This window comes from Cinclus cinclus, chromosome 3, assembly GCF_963662255.1.
Source record: "Cinclus cinclus chromosome 3, bCinCin1.1, whole genome shotgun sequence".
Lineage (NCBI taxonomy): Eukaryota > Metazoa > Chordata > Aves > Passeriformes > Cinclidae > Cinclus > Cinclus cinclus.
The window spans coordinates 66,771,740-66,796,965 of NC_085048.1; the positions used below are offsets into that span (position 1 = coordinate 66,771,740).

General features: G+C 34.4%; 1 protein-coding gene across 1 annotated transcript in view; it reads right to left on the reverse strand.

Moving 5' to 3' along the window:
• The window catches only part of FMN2 (formin 2), a 152,097-nt gene that overhangs the window by 43,137 nt on the left and 83,734 nt on the right, over window positions 1-25,226 (reverse strand). The window contains exons 11-16 of the mRNA XM_062488953.1: window positions 18,629-18,720; window positions 18,354-18,483; window positions 17,285-17,431; window positions 15,384-15,443; window positions 15,083-15,203; window positions 4,807-4,899 (exon numbers count right to left, since the gene is read on the reverse strand). Of these exons, the coding sequence (XP_062344937.1) occupies window positions 4,807-4,899; window positions 15,083-15,203; window positions 15,384-15,443; window positions 17,285-17,431; window positions 18,354-18,483; window positions 18,629-18,720 (643 nt within the window). The remainder of the gene's footprint in view (window positions 1-4,806; window positions 4,900-15,082; window positions 15,204-15,383; window positions 15,444-17,284; window positions 17,432-18,353; window positions 18,484-18,628; window positions 18,721-25,226) is intronic.

The window sequence follows — 25,226 nt, forward strand, 5'->3', positions numbered from 1 at the left end:
ATGATGCACAGCCTTTTGCTACTTGACCTAAAAGAACAAGTCATAACCAACTATCTGGTTGCAGCTACAGTGGTAAATAGAACTCATTGTGATTTATACATTCCTTTAGTAACAATTTGGAAACTGGGTTCCTGAATGCTCTTCCAGGCAAAAGAAGTAGATAGCTACAGACAGTTCAACCAACAGGACGATTTTAGCGTCTTTATTCTGTAAAATCGTGAGATGTGATTAGAATTTAGGTCTGTAGAAGAGTCTATATTCTTAGGTCCAGCAGAACAAAACCTGGTGCTGGTATTCATTTACAATAGCAGAACTGCATAATTTTGCAAAATGAGACTGGAAGGAACAAAAGATTGAATGGTTACTCTGTGGTCCCAAACTTAAAACTACACTGGAATAATTCTTATTGCTTTTAAATTAATTAGTCAAACATCAGAAATTTTTGTTGTTACTCCTGCAAGCAATGCTTGTACTTCTCCCTTGCCATAATATTTTCTCTGAAGTCTAAAACTAATTATATTGGCTTGGCTTCTTAATATGATGTAGGATGATTTACACAGATTTGAAGTCTGCAACAGTTTCACAATATATAGAATCTCAGTGGAAATCTGATTTCAACATATTGAATTTCCCACTTCCCAAACAAGACTTACCAATCCTGCCATAAGTTTCCTGCTTTATCAAGCTGACAAGAATGCCCAGCCTAGACAGCCTCCCAACAGCAAACACCCAGAGTCTGCTTTTCACTGCAAAGTTAACCACAGTCAGAACATGGGGACTACGAATCATTTGGGGTTCATGCACACACAGTTCTTTCAGCATGAGCTGGCTAACCTGTCCCGTGGGGACAAGGTTAAAGGATTACTAATTGCTAATGAAATTCCTCTACAAACTGCATGATTATTTGTACCTTCAGCATTTTCCCACTGCCTCATGTCAGACTCATTTTCACCAGGAAAATAAGTGATTTCTGAAATTTGCTGAACTAGTGGAAGTGATCTCTGGTGTATTTGCAACCCAATCTATCCACAGGTACACATGGAACAATGGAGACAAGATTCCCAAATTGGGCTTCGCTTTCAACCTCTCTCATTCAAATTGTGATAACTTGTGGGGAATAACTCAAAGATAGAAAATGTGACTATATATCCTATATTGGGGGCATGCAAATTTTAAATTCCTACAGTTTGGTATGAATACACTTTCAATGGAAAGGGACAATTGTTTTACTAAATTTCACAGTTATATATTACATATTGGAAATGCTTAGATAAATGGTTATAAAAAATTAAACAAGAAACAAAATAATGTTGAAAAGTTTTGTATTTTCTGACAACTTTTCTTCAATAGCCTTTTTTGAAGTATATTTTCCACTTATTTCCCCCCTTTTTAAATTGTATGGCTATGGAGTTCAGAAAAAAAATTACATTTGTAAGAGCAAGAAAACCACATCATACATTTGGTGATTTGATGTGACTGCAGTATGTGGACTCAAAATGAAGACAAGATAAGAAAACGAGTAGAAAAAAACATGGAAGAAAACAAGAGAACCTGGAAGAACACAGAGGACTTTGTTGGAGGTTTTGAAGCACAGACCCTCAAAAATCCAGTGCATAGGATAAAGCATGCTTGCCAATTTTCGCTACACCACTGTAGAAAAGAAAGCATAGGTAATTTAACCTTCTGTTAAGTATATTGATCATTTTAAGAATGATCTTGAAGTCCTTCAAGAAGGGACTGGTATCCTGTCACTAATCTGCATACTTTTATGCACATGCTGATTGTTTAGCCTACTGACTTGTATAGCAAGGCAAATACTGAACAGCCTTCATCACACATACATCTATAATTTTAATCTAAAAATTTAATTATTCGGAACACATTCTTGCCTCTTCTGCTTTAGCTTTCAAAGGAAATCATCTTCACAATAACGTAGTGATATACAACTTTTTTTGTCTCTGATGAATCTAATAAAAGCATTAACATTAAAAAAAAAAGATTTTCTTTTAAATTAATACATCATTAGCAACAATCAGCTAGACTAGTTGCAGTAACATAACTCAAAGTTATCTGACTGTGTGTAACAGTAACTATTCTTATAAAGCACAGCCTTTCTAACCCCTTGCCAAGGATATTTAATTTAGTGTCCAAGTTTTCTTGCCTATGGGAAAACCATTTTCCATTTTAGCTGCTTGCAACATGTACAAGTGAATATGCTGTAAGTAACTAGCTACTTTGAACTTTTGGGTCCCATTATGCACACAAGTTATCTGCTCTGAAAAGGCATCATATAAACATGCCAAATTATTCAACCTTATGAAAAATGCTTTTCATCTGAATTACAAGCTAAAACTTTTCTGACTTTAGAGAAACTGGAACTTGAAAAGATAAAAACGTAAAGCTTGATTTTTCTTTGCCCAGAGCATATGTTATATAAACAAAAAATCCCCAAAAGGTGCCAAGAATTGTCCCTCTGTTTTTCTAAATGATCACGTGTGCAGTCTAGCTGAAAAGACTCATCGATTATGTCTACACAAACAACAAAAGCCCTTAGAAAAAATATCTAGATCAAAAGCCTGTCAAACACTGAACAGGAAAGAGAAATCCTGCTTTAAACATGGCCTCTTTCAAGTCGGAATTCAATCCCATGAAGTAAAAACAAAGGATTTCATAATGAAAGGTATTTAAATTACTTTATTTTTGGAACTTAACCAGGGATTCCTTTTTGCTATATGTTAGCTTTTGTCTTTCTTACATTGGGACAGAATTCTGCATAATGGCCCCCAAGGTTTTAAAAAAATGTAGAAAATTTTTAGTCACACTTTACTGTGTTCACAAATACACATTTCCAATTATTTTCATCAAAATGAGACAGTGATATTTTTACTGAAATTATGGGTTTCTCCTTTTGTCAACCACTCAACAATGTACCATCCACTATACCACCTTTTGTAAACCACCCAACACTATTAATATGGGAACACAGCAAACCTCATAATGGTTGTGATGGATCCTTTTTTTCTTTTCTTTTTCCTCACTTTCTTAAAGCACAGACATGTAATCACAAAGGAAATTGTATATTCTTGCAAAACCAGATCACTATACAGTGTATATAGAATTATATTCTGGAAAGTATAGCCAGAAATCATAAAACAAGCACAAGTATAAAGTTAGATACTTTCTAAAGTTATCTAACTTGAAAGTTAGATACTTTAAAAATATGGTTTCTAAAAGAAAAAAACCCCACAATTTTAACAAATTTTACTGTCTGCTGAGACACAATCATATAATCATGGAATGATTTGGGTTGAAAGTGACCTTACTAGCTACAATCCCCCTGCCATAGTCAGGGACACTTCACTAGATGAGGTTGCTCAGAGCTCCATCCAAACTGGCCCTGAACACTTTCAGGGATAATCCCCATGTCTGATTTCCTACTCTGTTAATAAGGTTAAAATGACATGATTTACAACATGCCAATAGTGATATCTTACAGAAAAACTTGTGATGTCCCCTACCTATACATAAAACCCATATTATAAACCTAATGCAAAGCACTTGCTACATGTTCAATCATACCACCACTGCAAAATTTATATGCCATATAAATTACCAGAATCCAGTTTTAAATAGGTTCATACCTACTAGTGCTGGAGACAACCAGGTTTCGCTAGTAGACATTTGTCTTAGAAAACATCAGTTCATATTTGATGATTAAATATTTTGGGTATGCTCAATTTATTCCCTGTAATTGAAGTCCTATAGCATGGATCAGCACATGAGCAGCCTGGTTCAATCCCCTCCAACCCAAACTATTCTTTGATTCTATAGGTACTCCACATAGAACATTTGGATAGATAGTCATCTTGGATACTCTAACCAGGAAGATAAACAAGCAAATCTGACAGGCCTCTCAAATACAAAGCACATTCAGTTAATAGCTACTTCTAGATATGGTAGCTCTAACACATCTCTAGGTTACTGAATTAATGAACCAGCCCTAGAAACAGAATGCCTGTTCAGGAGACAACAGGTCTGCCTTCGATTATAAGAGGAAATATCAAAGCACAAGGAGCAGCAAAATGTTAAAATTATGTTGGTGTACTCATCAGGGAATTTTAACCCTGATGCACTGAATTCTGACTTATATTAAAAAGCAAATTGGTCAATGCAGAATAGTATTTCAAGAGGTGCTCTGACATACCATTAGTCAAAACCTCAAGTTATCCATATTTCCTATAATCTTGTTAAAGAAAGGTCTAGTAAAGCATAGTCTATTCATTTTTCAAGTGTTTTTCTACTAATACTCAGGATGCCAGTTGATCCTGGATATTTCTAATATCTTTTTTCCTTGAAGTGTTAACCATTAATCAAATCCAAGTATTTCATATGGATTTGCAGTGTATCTGGAAAACCTTTAAATACTTCTATTATGCCTATTCTATTTTTTGGCGAATACAAAGGAATTATCTCATTGGAATGAAGTTAATGAAACAGATCCAGCTTCAATAATTTTTCAAGGAAAAAAGGCTGTAAATTTGTTTTCTACTGGAATGTTGAACTTAGAAGATCACATACTCAAGCCAATAGCATTTGTCTTTGCTGTCATGCAAAGAGAGTGAGTCACCTATAGTACAAGAGAATAATTTTGCAAATCTGTTAGAACTGTGTGGCATCTGATTAAACTAATCCATGTCTTTCTGTGATGCCAAAATAAACAGTCCCTTTCCCACAACGTATAAACATTGTTCCCATAGCTTTCCTTTGAAATGTCATGAAAAGGTTAAGTGATGTTTCATTATTTACCTTGACTAATGAATTGCTCCATGTTGTCTTTGAAGGGCTGTAGGTGCTCTTCTAGTGATAGCTGATAAACTTTTGCTGCTTCTGTCTCACATGCTGAAATTGAAGTAACAGATTAGTTTGGGTGACACATCATAGCATGGATCTGCATACTGTATAAAAGACACTTTAATTCATATCCAGTGAAACTGCTGGAGTATGTGCCTCAAACACACCACAAGTACAAACACTATGATAATAGAATCAGGAACAGTCATGTTCCCAGTTATATCTATTTTATATGCAGATAATTTGTGGCCAGCATGCGAGTTTATATAAGTGGTAGCAAAAATTAACAAAATCGTTCAATTGTTTTGAGGGAGAAAAAAAAATTTAAGGGGCAGAATTACATGGGAACAAAATTAAAAACTCAGATTCCAGGATGTGTTGATATACCTGACCCCAGCTAATAATGCCTGAATCAAAATAAGGTTCAGATGCCAAACCATCAAATAGTAGGAATGATCTAATTTAGCAAGTTAAGCCACATGAGGGCTTGACACTTGAAAAAAACACAGATGTAGTGAAGAGTTTTGTTCAAATGCAGTAGTTCAAAAGCAGTAGTGCAAAAAGATTAAAGTGAAAGATTTTACGAGTACAGTAATCATGGCTTGAACTCTGTGAGAGAACTTGAACAAGAACAGCTTGCTTCTTATTGGACTAAAAACCACGAGAGAATTTGGAGCCTAAAGCAGCTCTGACACAAAGATTATTTGTAGGTAAAGTGGTACAATCATACTTTCACCAACTATCCAAGATAATTTAATTTGGGTCAGGAGAAGACCTAAGCCTATTATTTCAGGTGAATGTTAAACTCCAATTTCCACTATAAGGGAAATCTCTTTAAGCTGTGAAAAGTTCATATCATTCAACAGAAATTAATCCTGCTTGATACTGCCTCAGAATTTCCAGTTCAAGTGCACACATTCCAAAACACGCATTTCCTTGCTTACCATCCAAAAAGAATTATTATTATTATCATGCCTTTACAGATAGAAAACTTGTTAAAGGATTAAAAAATATTTTGAGGTAGAAGAAGGCATTTACCTAGTATTTAAAATACACGTATACCAAAAAATAGACTGACTCAATTAACTGGTAACTCCACATGAGTGGAGTAAAACCAGGGTGATAATTTTAATTAAGCTTAACAATTTTTTTAAGCTTAGAGCAAAATAGAAATAATAACAGCAGAGTTTTAGAAGAACGATAAACATGAATATATCTACTTCGACAGGTAGCCTACCTATAAAGGCATATTAAAATTAATAAAAAAATGAACACCCCTCCCCCACAAAGTCATATAAAATATAGTTATATAATGGGAAGCCTGTAGTTTTTTAAAAAAATATTAGGCAACACATGTGAAATAGGGGTGGGGATCGAAATTACCATGGATTTTCTTACAACATAAGACAAGAAGAAATAAAGGACCTATGTACTATTCTGCAAAGGGAGGTGTTCTGCTGGTAATATGTAGAATTTAGATTATTCTTTTCTCTTATGCAGAAATATGTGTCAGAGCTCAAAGAGACAACAGAACCTATCATAACATTTTATATCACCAAAATTCCATACCTTTTTAAAGAACATGGATTAAATATTTTTCAGAGCAGTACTCTCTTGAATGTCTGCAGCTTAGTTGATCCACTGATCTCTCAACCAATGTGAGTGAAATATATTACGAAGACTCATACCCACCAAAAATCTTAGCCTATACCCATTTCAACAAAACGTGTAATATCAATTGTCAAAATGAATTGGCTCTTCTTTAACTGTTCAGGTACTGGAAGAGCTCCCACAGTTGACTTGTTTGTGCACATGTGTGCTGTGGGAAAGGGTGCGCATTTAACCATAGCTTTGTTTCTCCAGTTTTTGGTGGAGTAATTTTTGTTCTTTTCTGTCCACACCCCTCTCTCTGTGAAAAGACTAAAATCAATGGTGTTCAGAAGAATAAGTTCAGGTCCATTTTTCACCTTATTCCTGAATTGCAAACACTCTGTAAATAATTTAAAACAAAAAAGAAAACACAGGGAAAAAAAATCCCTTTCTCTTGCTGCAGAGAGCGTAAATAAATTGTATGTAGCATTCAGACTTTAAAAATTTTAAAAATCCTGTCATTATTTCCATAATAATGATTATTATGGTTGTTAAACTAGTTTATCAGTTGTTTTCTTCATCAAAGAATAAACAGGCCTGTAAGCTCTTCCTAAGTTTCTCAGTTCTCCAAATCACCAAGACTGGAATTGAAGTCTCCCTGCACAACCTGTTGGATATAGCACTAATTTAGTATTTTCTGTAATTTGTCACTAGAATATAAAGCCTCACTATTCATATGAACCATTGCTATTTCTCATTGTAACTGAAGAACTTAGAGTGTCGGTCAAATGAAAGCAGTACAAAATACCATTTCCCAGTATTTCTGCCCAAATGAAGAAATAAGTTACTGAGTAAATGCTTGTGTCAGAAGGGTATTTAATATCTTCTAAGGAACATGGAGAAAAAACACAGAGAAAAAAAAACTAAGAAAGAATGCAAACAGCCCTCAATTTCTTTTTTATCCTCAGGTTCATACTCAAACACATTCATCTCCATGTAGCAGCTCAGCTAAACATCCCAAATATCAAAGGAATAGATTGGCAAAGGGAATCTGCTGTGATGACTTTGTAAAAGTTTTGTCTAAAGCAAAGGCTTGTCTGATTACTCTTAACTGACTCAAAACTTGGTATTAAGTTCCCTATTCTCATGTTTAGTTATTCTCTCATTTTAGCAAGTGTGTATACAATTGAAAAACTTAGCATGTTTTTGCATATAATTGAAAAATTCAGCAGATTTTTAAAACTCCATTTACTTCAAGCAGATTTTGAATTTTCTTATCATGAAAGAATTGAAGGGTATTCAAGGCCCCACAAATGAGACTCATATAGGCAGCCACAAAAGCCAAGTACTCGGTAGAAACTTATCTCACAAGACTGAATTGCCCAAACAGGAATAAAGAGACTTTCAGTTGCTTTGAAGCAAGGTAAAGGTTTCGATATTCTTTAGTCCCAAATCATGCACTTGAGTCCTCCTTCCAAAGATCTCAAATCCTAAGCAGAAGGTGGCAAGGGCAGAGACACCTTTTTTCCAGCCCTCTAAATCAATTTTAACATAAAAGCAATATATAAACAATGGAAGGAACTGATAATACATCTAATTTCATCTCCTCTTAAGACCATATGCTGCAGCAAGCTGTATGTCATTTTCCACAGAAGCAATCAAAATGGATTCTTGTGGACAATTCAAACTGGCACCTTTTGCCCATACACACAAAGGTGTCTCAAATGCTCCTGATCTGGAATTTGATATGAAAAATTTGTGCTCAAAACCAGTTAAAAGATTTAAACAAATTACAATTCCAGCTGTATCCAGTATCTCAAGAATTCATTTCATTCTCTGTTTCTGTGTTAGAATACAATTAATTGAATTTTTCAAACTATTGTGCCAGCTTGCTCATCCTATTTTTCTCTTTTATTTTTATTTCAGGTCAATTTACTAAAAAACAGTTTCACAACAGCCAGTATCATTTAAGAGACATCTATAAGGCAAAGGAAAATGACAAAACAATTTGTGCTTTGCATTAACATTTTCAGTAAGTGATTCTGGTAAGTGATGTAAAATGCACTCAGTCCCCTTATCATAAATAGTTAATTTAACCTTTCTGAAAAGGAGAAAAAAAAAAGTGTTTTCAACATTCAGAATATCTATCTTTCTAATGCACATTTTCCAGCTGTTTCTGTTGAATGCTAAATTTTAGCCCCTGGATGCATAAATCTCTTCTAAACATAGCAGATCTCCATTTGAACAAAATGGGTGAGGAGACGACCAGCTCCTCCTCAGGCTTACTGCATTTTCTTTGACTGGGATAACTATGGGCCACCAGATTTTTCTTTTCAAACACCCAAATTATAAAAACTAAATGAAAAATAAAAACAAACAAACAAAAGCCCCAAACTCAACACCAAAAAAGCAACAACCCATTAAAAAAACCAAGCAAGCAGACTGGTAAATTATCTTGTATTAGTAATTAACAGATCCATTAAGCTGTTTTTGTTAACTAATTCAGAAACTACATATACATGTATAGAAGTCTTCTAGAAGTCAGGAGGATTTTCAAGATTAAGATAATTGAGAGCACACCTTTAACTGAGACTTGATAGACTTTTTGCTTTTAAGCCTTTATGGAAGCTTTGAAATGATGTCCTTAATTTTCTGAGGTTCTGAGTACTCAGACTTCCACAGGAGATGTGCCTGTGTCTTACTTGTCTGAAATCTATAGAACAACAATCATTACTTTCTCAACTTCCTCAGTGCTTTCTGGATTCCTTACAACTGCAACCTGTGACTTTAAAAGAAAGTTTAGACTTTATCTAAAGGAAACAATGCTGGCCTCATCAAAAGACACACTCTGATGAACCCAGCCACAAATGCAGAAAGAGCTCTTAATTTCCTTTTATTTATTTTTTTTGGAATTGTAATGACTTACACTAAGAACTGCTGAGTCTTCAAGGGCTTCCATAGACAGCTCCTTGTTTGGAGTTTTAAGGACAGTAAAATATGACTCACAGATTGACTGAAAGACTGGGTTTAGTTTACATCTGGTTTAGGTTTAGGAATCTGCATGCAGCATAGCTGGAGCAATTAACCCTTTCAGTGATAACTGAACAAACAGAGTTTGTGCATGTACAGTTGTTAATCAGCAGGCAAATGTAAAGATTTAATTTGGTTAAAACAATACCTGTTTCTGTAAAGGTAGGTGGTACCGATAACTGAAGGACTGACCCAAACCACTACTGCTGCTATAGTATTTTGCTATTAATTAACTTGAGAGATTTGGCTTTTTTTTTATAAAAGACTGTAGGATTTTTTTCATCAGAATATGGATCTATGGATCATAGAAGAAAAATAAAAGGTCTATTTTTAATTGGGAAGTATCTTCATTCACATTTATATCAAAACTATTGACAGAGAACGACAAAACCACAAAAACTTCAAATTGTTTTAGAACAGAATGTTTTTGATGATGCAATAAAGTCAAACTGCAAAGAATACAATTTTTTTTCTCATTTCAATTCTCTCTACTCCAGCTCTGTCTTCTCTTGAAACATCAGTGTACAAACACATTAAAAAACAACCAAACAACTTTTTGGAAAATTTCTTAGTTTGCACTTCATTTCACCAAACTTTAGTTTCTAAAAGACAGAACACCAGATTAGGCTCAAGGCCTTTGCTTAACTGGAAAATCTATCAATCCTTAGATTGTCCCTCTCCTCCTTCAGGAGAGGACAATCAGATTTAGAAGGGCAAATTTAGAATCCCTTCCCTTTCTTCATCTGAAGTGGGGCCCTAAATGGCTTAAGGCTGCTCAAGTTTGTTAATTGAAGTTGCAATTAATACCACTCTTCCTTGGGATCAAGAAGCAGCATTGAAATGTTTTGAAAGTCTTACATCCATATTCAGAGCTGAGATGGAATACAGTCTTCAGAATATGAAAAGATACAAGGATACATGTGTCTGTGCATGTGAGAGAGGGACAAATAAAATGCTGCATTTAAAAAAATACTCTGAAAGCATTAATATTACTTATTAAACAACAAATAGTGGATGCAATATCATTTTGCGAAGTAATCCCTGTACCCCAGACACAGATTTGACCATGAAGAGGAAAATTCCATCTCAAAATACAGCTCAGTTGAACTCTCAGGGTTGGGAACTCTCAAGGTACTGAGGCAAGAGGAATGATTAGCAAGCCTATTGCTGTCTGAACTCTCTCAGTGACTCATTTAACACCATCCCAAATACAACCCCTAAAAACCTTTTTATTGTACAAGATGATACTTCCAATGCTATTATTCACACAGCAGGTGTTAAACGAGACAGCACATAACAGCTCTACAACTAGCAGGTCCAAACTGAATAGGTAACTTTAGGTGACTGTAAGAAGCACTGAAAAAAAGAGAGAGCATGTATTTTTCCAAGATACTCTGGGGCTTTTCTTGGAACATACTTTTAAAATACAAAATGTTCTGCAAATGCTTAACACTTTATAAACATTCTCAGTCACATTTATTCCAAATCAAGGAGATGTACTGGGCCACACAGCCTAGCTTCTTTTGGATGGAGAATTTTCAGTGAGCTGTAAACACCCAGAATAGGAAAAGAAAGCATCACTACAAAAATAATATTTAATTATCATAATTACTGCTTGTAGTCAGTTTCCAATCAAATATATTAAGTATGACATTATGACATATAAACAAGTAATGATTTCAACTCAATTTCATAGCAATCTGCATCTCACTGTACTATTAATCTCTTCTACTAGTCAGATTTACTTTCTGCCTGACATTGTTTCTAATTCCCTTTTAGCTGAGCTTCAGTTAAAGTTTTGCAATAAGTGACAAGTGATGAATTAGTTTCTGATTAGCAAGAATAAACTTAATGTTGTAAGGCTAGAATGCTAATGTGTAGCCAAAGAACAATTTCTAAACAGTTTCAACTTGCCATAATTCTGTAACTCTCAATGCCATTCTAGTGTTCTAGTTCTTTCCTAAACTAAATACATCTTGAAGAATTTCATCCAATTCCATTGTGGCTTTGGGCCACAAATCCAACATTTTCCTAAACCAAAATTTTATCTTAGGAGAGTGTCAGATCAAAGAGGTTTAGAATCTTGATTGATTTAATATGTGTTTTCCACATCTTTCTGCTCTACCTGGAGCACTCTGAAGCATCTAGAAGAAACATACTGACACTAATAGTTATATAACAGAGGTACTAATCAGTGAGAGTCACACACTGCTCCTGTGACCCTGGATGCCCAATTTTCTTTACATGGTGAGTTGATTTAAGTCATGTGGCAAGTGCTAAAGTTACTTCTGTGGAATGACATAGGAACAGAAGTCATTGCTTGGCATGACTGCATCAAGGAACGTTGCTGACAGCCAGGAGAGATCAAAAGCAGATCAAGTTGCTTAACAAACTATATGTCACTGAAGTCAAAAAGGCTAAAGTGGGAATCCTGGAGAGCTGTGAAATCCAGGAGCAACAGATGGAGCCAAACTCACTTGATTTGTTAGTAAGAGGATCTACCTGTTCTTTGGTCTTCTATGTTGCAAAAAAAAAAAAAAAAATCTGGTATATAAGTGTCATCCTTTGGATCTCAATTATTTAAAAAGCCCAATTTTCTCTCATTCATCTTGCAACAGGCACACTGCATGCTTCTAAAAGTCTTTGGGAGTTGCACATTTAATCTGAAATACTAGAAGAGATTTTCTTTTCTAAAATTTTACACACTGCCAAGGCATAAAGTTCATTAACACTTGAAAATGGACAATAGCCTTGATAGTCAAAAGTGAAGAAAACAGAAGTACGAACATCATGATTCCTTTTTCTTTCTAACCAGTCAGCATAACTCTAACCCAAACATAAGTCCAAACTGCGGAAGAGCACATTAAAAAAATTATTTTACAGAATCATAAAGATTATTTGTCTCTGTATGTCTCTGTGTATACTATGACATCTTCAGATGGAAAAATGCAGCAGTAATAAAATGAACTGCTATTGTTACAGCAATGAAACCTTTTTTTAATAACTGTCCTCTACTTTGTGGGTATTCTGTATTTTTTGTTTGTTTTGGTTTGTTGTTTTTTTAATTTTGTGAAAGGATCTTTCTGGAATTAAATTTACCTTTGAATAATGATAATAGAAAGTTTTCTAAGACAGCAATAAAATACCTGCAGACGATTTTTTTTTTCCTGGGTGAACCAACACTTTCTTCTCACATAATAAGCATGAAATAAGCATGATCTCACTGCATGGTTTTCCACATATTTAAAACTAACATGAACAGAATACCTTTAAACTGTTGATACTGCCTGTATCAGTATTATCTGCAATTTTCAGTTTCTCAGTGACAAAGAACGAATCAAACACTCACCCTCACCAAATGGGGAAATCCACTCATGAAATCTGCCATCTAATTACTGATAAATATAAGTCTAAGGTACAGTGCACATCTCAGTATAAAATTCTAATGTATCCTGGGCATTTATTTCTATGCCTTTAAAGTCACTGTTTCCCAGGAATAATCAATACTCATTTACTTGCACTGACTTCACAGGAGTAAGTTCATGTTTAGAACTTCTGTCAGAATTTTCTCAGCATCATACAACCCTCCTCCTGTTCAGACATTTGATAAGGCACCTACTAGCTCTAGCAACTCATAAGATTCCACATGTTCATTAGTAAATCTGGTAGCATACTTAATTGCAGAGAAAAATAACTCCTTTGAAGTAATTTTATGCATTCTGTTAAAGTTTGTACTCTATTTAGAAATTCTTGTCATTGAGACAGGGTATTCTATCTCACTGAAATCATTACAATTAAGCTATCAGAATACACAGAATTTTTAGTGTATTACTAAATTTTACTACTACTCTTTTACGACTACTGCTCTTGTGATCATAAAATCATTTAACACTAATGGTATTTAATTTATATTGACAGTTTTCTTTGAAAAAGAAAGTCAACACAAAAGCATTTTGCTTATCTGAAGACTATTAAGAAGTCATGACTGATATTGGAGTCTGGTATTGAAATTGTCACTTCATATTCAGGATAGGACGAAGCTGCTGATGATGGCCCCAAAAAGGTTTGTACCAAATATAATAGCGAAAGAGCAATGGTGTTCATAGTTATTCTTCAGTTTCATTAACTACAGAAAAGACTGACAACAAACTCTTGAGCCTAAGGGTTGGATTGGAAGCGCAGAAAGAATTCAACTGCAATCTGAAGGCATATAGAAGCATGTAATGTGCATTTTTCCAGAATCCCTGCTTTAATCACTTCACAGTGTGGATTTATTCTACACGAGATTTGTGTCTGCATGCAAACTTCAATCTTGATGTGAAAATATTCAACCATTAATGTACAAAACCCCATTTTTGGTGAATTTGGGAGGAATAAAATCTGCCCCCTTGTATATTCAATAACATGCTCCTGAATTCAAGTATATTTTTTTGATAAGATCTAAGTACCTTTCTTTTACATGTGCAAGCTTTGATATCAGCTCTGAGACAATCTGGAAGTTGCAAGAATTACAGAGACAAGTATTCATGACAATTCAGGGATTTTTGCCCCCTAGATTGTTCAGGAGCAGTAAATGGATGATGCTACAGTTCACTCCTCAGCGTCACATTGAATAACTTTGATACAACTTTAAATAATAAAAAAACGAAATACTTTAAATACCTAAAATATTTTAAATAAGTTTTCAAGTATAAAAACGGAAAGCTTTATAGGAGCAAGAAGAGAAGGTCAGATATTCTTCAGTAACCATATATGTTTTTTTGTTATAGAAAACCTCCCATTCTAGGTTGTTCAGGGATTAATGGATTACCAAACCTTTCTTAGGTCTCTGGAGGCATGGCATTTGAAAGCAGCAAGGCAACAGTAATATCACCCCTTGATTTTAATCTCTCCCTCAAAGATTAAGCACAGTAATGTAACTGACCAGTTTAGCAGAGATTTTTTGCAAAAATATTGAAGATCATGGATCATTTCTAGCTTTCATTTCTCTTGCTTAACAAATTTAGTGCTTAGATCCCCACATTAACAAGAAATACATGATAAATGTTCTTCATTAAAGTCTAGCAAATATATCTTAATCTTGCTGAATTCATTTAAAGAAAACATTCAATAAGAGGAGAAAAAGATACTTCCTTTGCATATTAATGTTCAATAAAGCCCATATATTTTAAGTGCCTTTAACAATTTCATATATATTATTTGATCTGCTAGATAGTATTTAGAACTTCGTACAAACCTTATTTTCATTTTTTTTTTTTTAATCACTGACATAGTCCAACTATTTGCAGTGCTCTTTATGGTCAAAGATGTGAAATCACCTTGCACAAAGGGAAAACTAAATTAGTTTTTTGGTTTGGTTTTGAAACAGAAGATTTAACCTAACTGTTTCGATGCTGTACAATCCAAAAACCTCTCACAGATTATCTACAGAAAATTGATTATGGCATAAATGATCATAGAAAAGCAAACTAAAGAAACAAGCAAGTAATTGAGAAGTTAAAAATACACAGCTATTTTTTTACAGTATCATCTGGTTTCTCAAAATGATAGAAACAAGAATAGAAGAGAGATAATTGTAACATAAAATTAGCACTTTATCTAGGTTCAGTACCTCGCAAATCTTTCTTCATTTTGCGGAGATCTTTTTGAAAATCATCAAACTTCAGTTGTGAAGCCTGGAAGAGATCTTGTGGATCTGGAAGAGGAAAGATGCACTGCTCCTTTCCAGCATCCTGACAAAAACATAAATGAACAGTCACACAGTGCTCATTATGTTTTTTCTATACTAAAATATATAACAGAAAGCACTGAGAATATTTGTACATATTTCTGCATCTTGCCTGCAGAAGAGCAAATTTAGTAAGTTGCGTTACTTAATCTGAATTTAAAAGTTAATTTGAATTTTCACTCACCTCATCAAAATTACGCAAATAATATGAGACAATGTAGGATAGAAGACTTCTGCTGTTGTCCTGTATAGAAGGGGATAGAGTTTGCTGTGTTACTGAAACTCACATTAAAAAAAAATCAGAAGAGGTAACTCAGATAAATGAGATATATTGTGTATAAAAAATACTTTGCTGGTTTGGTCCCTTTACTAAAAAGAAAACAAAAAAACAACAACAAAAAAACCCCTGGAACACACAAAAAACCCCACCCACACAAAAAATAAACAACACCCTAACGTTCCATTTAATTATTAAATAAAATGAAGAAAGAGAAAACACGTAACACACTCCTGATTTTTATAATTCTACCTGATTGGAAACCAAACCCTTATATTATGAAATTTTCAAGGAGGAAAAAGAGAAATTGTTCTGGGTTCACGTATGCAAGTTCATTTGGAACACTTCAACTATGACCAAAGCAAAGTTAAATTAAGCAAAGAAAGTTATTTTTAAAAATTAAATTTGGGGGGGCTGGGGAAGGGTATCATTGGGGGTTGAGGGAGCTTTTTAATTGCTTCCCCTCTGTAATCTCTCTAATGAAACTTCAGCAGAAAATCTTCCATTTGAAGAGGATTTTTGACAGAATTAAGTTTTCAGGTATTTTCAGAAAAAGGATTTTGTAAGGACTTTCCTGACTGATCAGAAGCAAATAAATTGAAAACGCATCTTGCAACTGCAAGCTTAATAGTCAAAATAGTTCCAGCAAATTACATACTAAGTCTTGAGTTACCAAACTAAATTTAGTGTGCCTAAATCTCCTGCTGAACAGAGCTCTAAAACTGGTGATGTATTTGATCTAGAGTCAATTTGAAGGTGCAGCTAGAGTAAACTGCCCTAAACACATTGTACTGAAGTGTCATTCACATCACACCACTCCCTTGGTTTACCAAGAAAGAAAACAGTATGCAAGAAGGAATTTCCTCCACCCATTAAAAAGGGCAAATGGCTGACATGCTCTCTCAGCTCGGGGTCTACTCACATGACCTGATCCAGCAGCTATAAAATGCATATTTAGTGAGGGACCAAGAAGGGAAACTAACTCTTTTTTCTGCCGTTTGCAGAATTGAAGATCTTGTCAGTGACTCACCAGACAGATGAAGGAACAAATTTTAATGCTCAAGAATTATTTCTATAATTTGTCACATTCAGATAAGGTTTTTCATTAGCCATAGAAACTCTAAGATTATTGTTTCCTTGTAAACAAAAGCAGATACTTGAATGAAAGCCCAAAATGATTACCCAAAGCCAGAAACTGCTGGTAACACACAAAGTACTGTTTAGCATTGAGCAAGAAAAAACACCACTTATCATTCCCTTTACTGAGATGATTAAACTAGACAAATCTTGAATCAAGAAGTCCTTTACTCAGGTGGCTGCATGTTCCCATGTCAAATACAAACTTTGTAATCATGGTGTATATAAAGAATGAATTTGTATTATCCCAAATGCTCTGGATGCCCATTCAATCATTTTCAGGAGTGACATTTTTCTCCTCACAGATATTTTCAATCAGCATGGAACTCCTTCTACTTCCACAATAAGCTTTTAACAGTAAGGTCATAGCATTGCTTCTAATTACAAGACAAGTTGAAACTATGAAGCATACTGAAAGTCAAATGTACATCAGATTAATAACTAAAACAAAATTGTAGGTATTTTTGTTTGTACAGTACTGAAAATAGATACTTAATTTCCATAATTCTACAGAAATACATCCATCTCTAGAAGCGAGATCAGATAGGCATTGTAACAAAAGAAATCTCTTCTACATGCCTTCATAAGCTTCACACCATTTATTCAGAAACAAAATAATTTTCTGAGAATTTAACCTTCTCAGGCTTTCAGGTAGTCTCAAATCAACTTACGCTGCTCTTCACATCTTTCAGTTTTGGCAGGATATCGAGTCCAAACCCATCAGCCTGTCCTCGTGTCCTGTTTCCACCATTCATGTAATTTCCAAAGGCAAGAACCAAACCCAGAACCCGCATAACTCCTGATTCATTCTTCAATGTCTAAAACACAGAGAAAAAGATTCTGTTCAAAGTCCCATTAAGATTTATAGTTAATGAGCAGATTTGTTGATGTTGTGTTTAGAAATAATACTTGTATAAAGGCTCAGATAAAGGAAGCTACCTTCTACTGCAACACACAGAAGTAGAAAAATATTAATAAGTAATTTTTTTATTAATGGAGAATGTTATCTCCAAAATGGATACTCAGAAAAAAAATAACAGTAAATCTGTACAGTATTATTAGACACGACCTGTTGAAAAAAACAAAATAGCAGTCCTTAACTGATACTGGCATTGTGAAATGTATATTTAATTTCACAGAAAATGCATAAAGAAGTTCATAAAACACTCAGATTGAACAATTAAAATATTTAATCAAATGAAAAGATATTACAGAGTAAAACACAAAACAATTGAAAGAGTTTTAAGTTATTAAAATACTGATGATACCTGCATTTTAAAGCTACGTATTTGTTTTTCATGGGACTGCAAAATTTCAGGAATCTCTTTTGACTAGATCCAACACTGCTATCTCGAGCTGATTTTAGATATCAGAGATATTAAGTTTCACATTTGTCAAGTCCAAGCCAACAGAAGGTTAGCTGAACTGGCATTCCTCAGAAGAAGAGTGATAACAGTGACTGTGAAGAGGGAAGTTGTTGCTTTAACAAAAGGAGGTGCACTGTTTTCCAGAGACTGATACTCATTGATGCTAACAGTATTATATAATTCAGTAGCAAAAGCTAATCTTAAAATTCACTTTGATATTAAGGTACAATCATAAAATGTTCTATTCTGCTATCCTTCAGATTTTGAACGAGTACTTCAAGTAAATAAAGTGAAAACTTGTGAAATATGAGTAAAGCTTCAAAAGATTAAAAATCAGAAATTTAGATACATTTTTTCACAGAGCACAACCTACCTCACACAGTTTCTGCAACAATTCAAGTTTGCGACGGATTGAACTAATGCTTTCTGAAAATGTTGATTGGAACAGGATGCAAAACACACGTTCTGAAAAGTTGGGAATCAGTGAGAGTTCATAGAGGAACCTGAAGAAGCGATTAAAGAAAATTCTATGAGTCACTGTCAGTATGTACAGACTTGGGGGGGGGGGGGTGGTTTATGCATATTTTACTACAAGAGAGAAAGTTTTTGGAAGTGAGCAAAACTGCTCTATCATAAGTATGTTCTTACTGTTCTGGCTTATCCAAAGACTTGGCGTTTTCTTTTTCCTTGGATGCCTTGCTGTGCTTTTCTATTTTTTCTAGTTCATCTGACTGTGCTCTCTGGAATAAAGGAAAAAAAGTAACAAAAAATGGTTGTGACTAGTCAAGCAACAGAGATAAATACATCCTTGTAATAAAGCAATCAACAAATCAACCTTGTAACAATCAAATTCATAGATTTTTCTTTTCTTTCTAGCATCTGCTTATGGTAAAACAATAAGAGTCCACAAAGTGGTTTCAAGTATAAATAGATATGATGAAGAATAGAACAGCTTGCAAATAATAGTATGGACTCATAGCAGTCTGCAAAGTATTTACTCATCCAATGATGCACTGAGGCAATCTTCATTCCCAATTTTGCTCATTTATGAGGACTTTGAATTGAAAGACTCAAGAGGAGAGCTGCATTTCTCTTCAAAAATTTCTTGGGTTACATTTGAATGTGATCTGTTCTTTAAATATGTATTAAAATAATACAATTTTTAAAATAAATGAAAACAGTTTTGTATTGTTTACTGCAATTTAAATTTTATTCGGGATTTGAAAAAACACTTCAGAAAAAAAATATTTATTTATAATGGAACTATTATACACCTAATACATGAGAACTATTGCATAATTCTTTGGAGTAAAATTATTTTCGTTTTTATCTTAATAAGCAAAAAAAAAAATTACACAAACTGCCTAGTTTCTTGAAGAACCTGTGGTACACTGAGAAATCTCTTCTCAAATATTGCAATTAATAGAAACTGAGCCTCACTTTCTTCTGTGCTCCAAGCTGTGGCAAAATTTGTTTTCCAAACTGTAGTACTGGAAAATGGAATGGCATGGAAAAGAAAAAAAGTGAAATGAAAATTTCTCCTTCTGACCCTTCTTTTGACAATCACAGGAGTTTTCAAAAGAGATTCAACACATTAATCTGTCCAAGAGTTAATAAAAGGTGTATCTACCTTTACTCCTTTAAGAAAAAATTACATTACTTTTTTAACTTTCTCCACCACAGAACTTTAAGACAACAGTGGAAAACTATATTCTGGTCACTCAGATAATTGCAAAGTGTAAAATATGCTGCATCTGCATTCTCTGTTGAATGCTTTTGCAGGGTTAGCAGAAGAGGGATAGAGCTGTTTCAAATTATAAAGCCTGCTTCTTCAGGAACCTGAAACCAGAAAGTTGGGTTTGGACACTTTTTCTGAGATTGTTGAACATCTTCCCATGTGAAAAGGGAGAAAATACTGATGTGAAATAGAAAGATGAAGAGATTGAAGAGTCGTATAGCAAAAGCCCTTCAGAGTTTTTCTTATTACTTCAATAAGTCTGGAAATGACTGAAAGCCACCTGTCTTGGATATTATACAACCTAAAATTTAGTCAGCATTTCTGTGGATGTTCTTCAAAGGTTATCTCTAAAGATGTCTAATCTTATATATTAAATACTTCAATAGATCGAAAATATTGCAAACATAATTTTTCTCCAGCAATCAACTTTGTTCTCAACACTAAGAAATGATAATGTTGGTAGTACCTGTACCAAAGATTACTAGAATAGCTGAGGTTTGAATGGACCCCTGGAGACTGTCTAGGTGAGCACTGACCCAAAGTAGAGGCAGCTAGACAAGCTTGCTCTCTAGCTCTCACGTCCTGCCAAGTTTTGAACATCCCCAAGGATGGACACCTTGGGGACGATTTTTCTAGGTAGCCTGTTCCAATGTTTGGACAACCTTGTGGGGGGGGGGAAACAAAAAAAAAAAAGGAAAAAAAAAGTTTCTATTTAAATGGAATTTCCAATGTTTCAAATGCAGGAGGCCCGCTATGTCTTGTCCTTACGCTGGGCATCGCTGAATCTAGATCTGTGTTCTTTACTCCACCTTTCCAGTCAAGTATTTGAACATACAGGTAAGATTCTTTTGAGCTTTCTCTTTTCCAAACTGAGCAACCCCAGCTGTCTCTCTCTCTCAGCCTCTCCTTGTATAATACTTCTCCAAGTCTTTACCCACCATTGTTGCTCTGCACTGGCCTTGCTCCAACACATCACTGTCTCTTGCCATGGAGAGGCCACAGCTGCACACAGCTTCCTAAGCGTGGCCCCACTAGCACTGAGCAGGTCACTTCCCTAGACCTGTTTGGGCCTTCCTTCATCTGCTTCTTTATATGGCATCAAGCTCTTCTCAGTTAACAAGGGCTAGGCTGAGGCTTATCTACCAGTTTTTAATTTTAGAATACTGGCAGTGGCCCATTCATAACACTTAGTTTCCTGAATTCCCTACCCTAGTTTCACTTCAGTGCAAGGAAAGAAACTTGGCGATTCATCCTCCAAAGGCACCTCTCTGCATAAAGTCAAGGCAGACATAGGACCTGCAAATATAATTACTGTAGCAATTTTTTCTTGCATAATGATATCCTGAGAAGAAGAATGTTTCCAAGATACTAGGATCAGAAAATTTAATAAATTTTAATCCAATCATAAAAGACTCTCCCAGAGACAGGATGAGGACTAGAAAAGACACAACTAACTGCGGAAGTGTTAACTTCAATATTGCATGTGCTGTTGAGGAGAAGGCTTGGGTTTGGTTTTGTGTTAAAAAAGCCACTGTAAATGGGACATGTCCACACTTAACCTAGAATACTCTTACTCAAGTGGGAGTTAAAAGAAAAAAAAGTTTCCACCACTTCTCAAATCAGTAAGAACTCTTTTGGCAATAGGTGAAATCTACAGATTTTAGAAACTGGAAGGATGCCAAGTGAGGTAGCATTTTTCCAGTGGTCATGTCATCAGAGCCACTAAGACCTAGGTGTGCAAACAACATGACTGTGTAGGAAGAGCTATTTTATTTAACCAACTTGCATGTCAAAAAGTTCATGTATTCAATTTACACTTTTGAATTTTTGAACAAAAAAAATAGCTTTTTGTAAAAGTAAACAAGTTCTCACGCTAACAATTTAAATTAAGTTCCATTATTTCTGGCCAGCCTGTAAAGTTATGTTCTCTTCTGTTAAACTTAGGGAAAATCACTTGACATTTTTTTCATTACAGTTAAAGAGAAGTATTTTAGCACAGAGCATAAAACTAACTGGTTATTTGCAAATATTTTAGAATAAATACTGAGAGTCCTCTCTCTCCTGGCCAAAAACACAGAGTGAAATATTAGAGTGCTTATCACAGCAATCTATTACATACATTCATGTTCAAGCTCTTAATGTTTTTCTCCACCAAATCCCACGAGCAAAGGTTAGGCAGATTCCCTATTCCTTAATTTAAGCCATTTTTCTCAGGTTGTGTATGCAAAGAAGTAAAAACTGTCCAAGATACAAGAGCTAAGCATGATCCACTCATGGGCAGGCCAAAGCAGAGAACTCAAGAGAAGGTTTACACCCCTCATCAAAACCAAGAAGTTGAAGTATATGCTCCAAGTTCAGAATCAAACCCGAATTTCAAGTCACTAATTATGGCTCAGGTATCCAGAAATGTGATCTATGGGTTCTTTAAATTCTGACAAAAAAGGAATACTGTGTCTTTTGCACAGGTATTATAAGAGATAATTTTTCAGATTTTTATACCAGCTTTCTTTGTTGTTAATGCCCATTTCTTCTCTAATTTACAGATGGATAATTTTATAAAAGCTTTTATATTGCCCTCCAAATTTGTTTACTCCTCATAAAAGTCATTAATCTGATTGCATTAGCAACTCTTTGAATGTTACTGCTCTATCCTTCCTTGAATTTTGGCCATACAGAGAAAGAGCACAAATTTGGTAAAAATAATATAATGTAATAGAATTTGATATTAAGGACATCTAAAATCAGACAGCATAAATCTGAATGAAATTACTGCAAAAATATTCTGCTTCAGTTTAATTATTTTCCTATTTTCTTCCAGAGTATGGATTTAGCTTGTATTTGCTCTTATCAAAGTTTGTAAGGGCCTTTTTTCCAATCTCACAACATAATTCTTATATATTTCCTGGTTAGCTTTTTCTTTCCTTGCAACAAAACCTCAGCTCTGAGTTTAGATCAGTTTAAATGTATGGAATTTTAATTTTTTGCAAACCTGACTTCAAAAGTTTGTGTTATATATTTCAAAAACATTGAGTCAGCAGTCTAAGGAATTTTGTTAATAGTAGCTGAAATGAGAAGGATATAAAGATACACCCTGGTTAATAATAAATATCATATTCTTTTTAAGCTGGATCATCAGAACTCAAGTACAATTTATAGGCTTTGCTAAAAAAAAAAAATTAAGACATCACATTGCAATTGCTAGTTAAAAAGAAAAAAAATCTCAACAAACAATTGAGAAGAAAGTTTGAATCTTAGTGGCAGAGAAGTGTCATGCACTTCAGACTTCTGGATGCCTTTCTTTCTTGCAAAGGCATGTTGAGGTTTTTGAAAGCATTGACCTAAGTCTTTTAAAGACAAAGATGGTGTGGTCAATTTGGGAGCATAATTATGAAAGTATGCATGTTTCTTTTCTGATGTAACAAGGGCAAATCCATTGATGAAAGCTAATAAATGATTCAATTGCATGTTTAATCCATTTTTATACAACTGCTTTCATGATACAGCAAAGACACAAGCAGAAGCAGACATACCTTGTTTCAGTGATACTGAGGCTACAACCCCAGCTGCTAAGAGGCAATCTGTTTTCCAATTAAAAATTCACTGATTTGATAATTGCTACATTTCTCATCACAACCAATACGTCCCAACACCATACAGCAACTGGAATGTATCTTACCTGCCTTCTTTCTCTCTCTAATTAGAGCTGTTACCTGGTAGCATTGTTATGAGAGAATCTGTAAAAGCACATTTAACTAACACTTCCATATGTAGTTTTATCTATAAAGATTCTCCTACTAAAACTGTCTAGATACTAACACACAACTGACTATAACACATATATAAATAAATCTTCACAAAGCAAGCTACAAAACCACATGTAGGAGTTGTTTGACTGTACAGTAAAGTGCTGCAGTAACACAGTCCTTCTCACTTAATGCAATTCAACTTAATAATATTAAATAAATTTTTGAGGGCTTGGGTGTTTGGTGGGGTGTGGGCTTCTTTGTTTATAAAAATTCACTAAGATATATACAATAACTTTGTGGTTTAACAGGAGTTTAATTCCTCAGTAAACAGGAATTGAACCCCCGGGACTGTGGCTTTTGAAATTAGGGTGTGTTTAGCTTTGGAGACTGCCCAAATTTCATTCACATTTAAGAAGAGACAGCACTATGCCAGACACATGCAATCAGAAAAAATGATTACATTCTGAAGGAAGACTGCAAAACAAATGCTCCCATATGTTCCATACAGATCAAATAGAAAGAATGAAGACTAGTACAGTGGTATTTAAATATCCAGGGAAAAAAAAATCTCAATCCAATAAATAAACCCTAAGAACTAAAAATTAAGTTAATGGCTACAAAGCAAATGAATGCCACAAAGTTATTCCCACTTACGACACAGGATGAGATTGAGAAATAAGGGAGGAATCAAACATGCCAGGCTCTCTGGTACCACCCATTGCTTACAACTGTTATTGAACAATATTGTTATAATTAGTGAAGCTAGCAAGGGAAGAGAATGCAAGGTCTGAAGTGTTTTGACAAAAGGCTGAAAGGAAAAGATGAAAACAAAAGTCATCTAAAAAGAAAGTTTAATTAAGAGACAGTCATATCAAAAAGAAGACCCAGGATTAAAATTCAGGTCCCCTTATAAAACCCTCTCTGTTTGGTTTTTGGTTGGGATTCCTGGTTGCAGTTTTGGGGTTTTTTCTGTCTCGTACCCAAGGAAATATAATAAAGATGGACTGGTCTGTTTTCTATTCAAAGCAAAGAAATACATTAGATATTCAAAAAATTTGATTCTTCCCTGAGATTAATATATGGTCTTTTCCTTAATCAGGACATGTCCTAGACATTTTCTGTAATAAGTGAAGGTAATTATAAAATTAACACAATGACATTTGGTTATTTCAATGAACTGAAAATTTGCAAATAATCCATTCTATTTGGATTCTGAAGTAAATTGGAGATTACATTAAGTAAACATTTGAAAAGTATTAGTACATTATCAACTTAAGAGGAATATTTTTTCAAACCAAAATTTAAAACCAAAAACTCCTGTATAAGAGAGGGAAGTATGCAAAACCTGATTATTTCTGCAGTATCTATTCCATACTTCCCACAAGAAAATCTCTCACATTCACACACACATAACACATAAAAGCAATTTTTTGCATGCTGAAAACTGCATGGCATGGGATATATCTGTACTGTGTAAGGAAGAAGATTAAAAAGAATTTAAAATAAAATATCATAGGCCAAAACAAAAATGATGTGGAGCAAAGAAGAAAAGTGTTCATAGAGATTTGGAATGTTGTTAGAATAGGTTTTTCTTTTGACCATTATCTTCCTGAGCAGTGTTGGGTAACCAAGTTCTTCAAGGATGAAAAGTAAAACTCTTTTCTAGCTCCTGTCAGTCTTTTGGTTTTTCTGTTTTGTTTAGCTCTTCAGTTTTTCTGCAGACTAGAGCTTACTGTCTCTCTTTTTCCACCTCAAAGTCGAT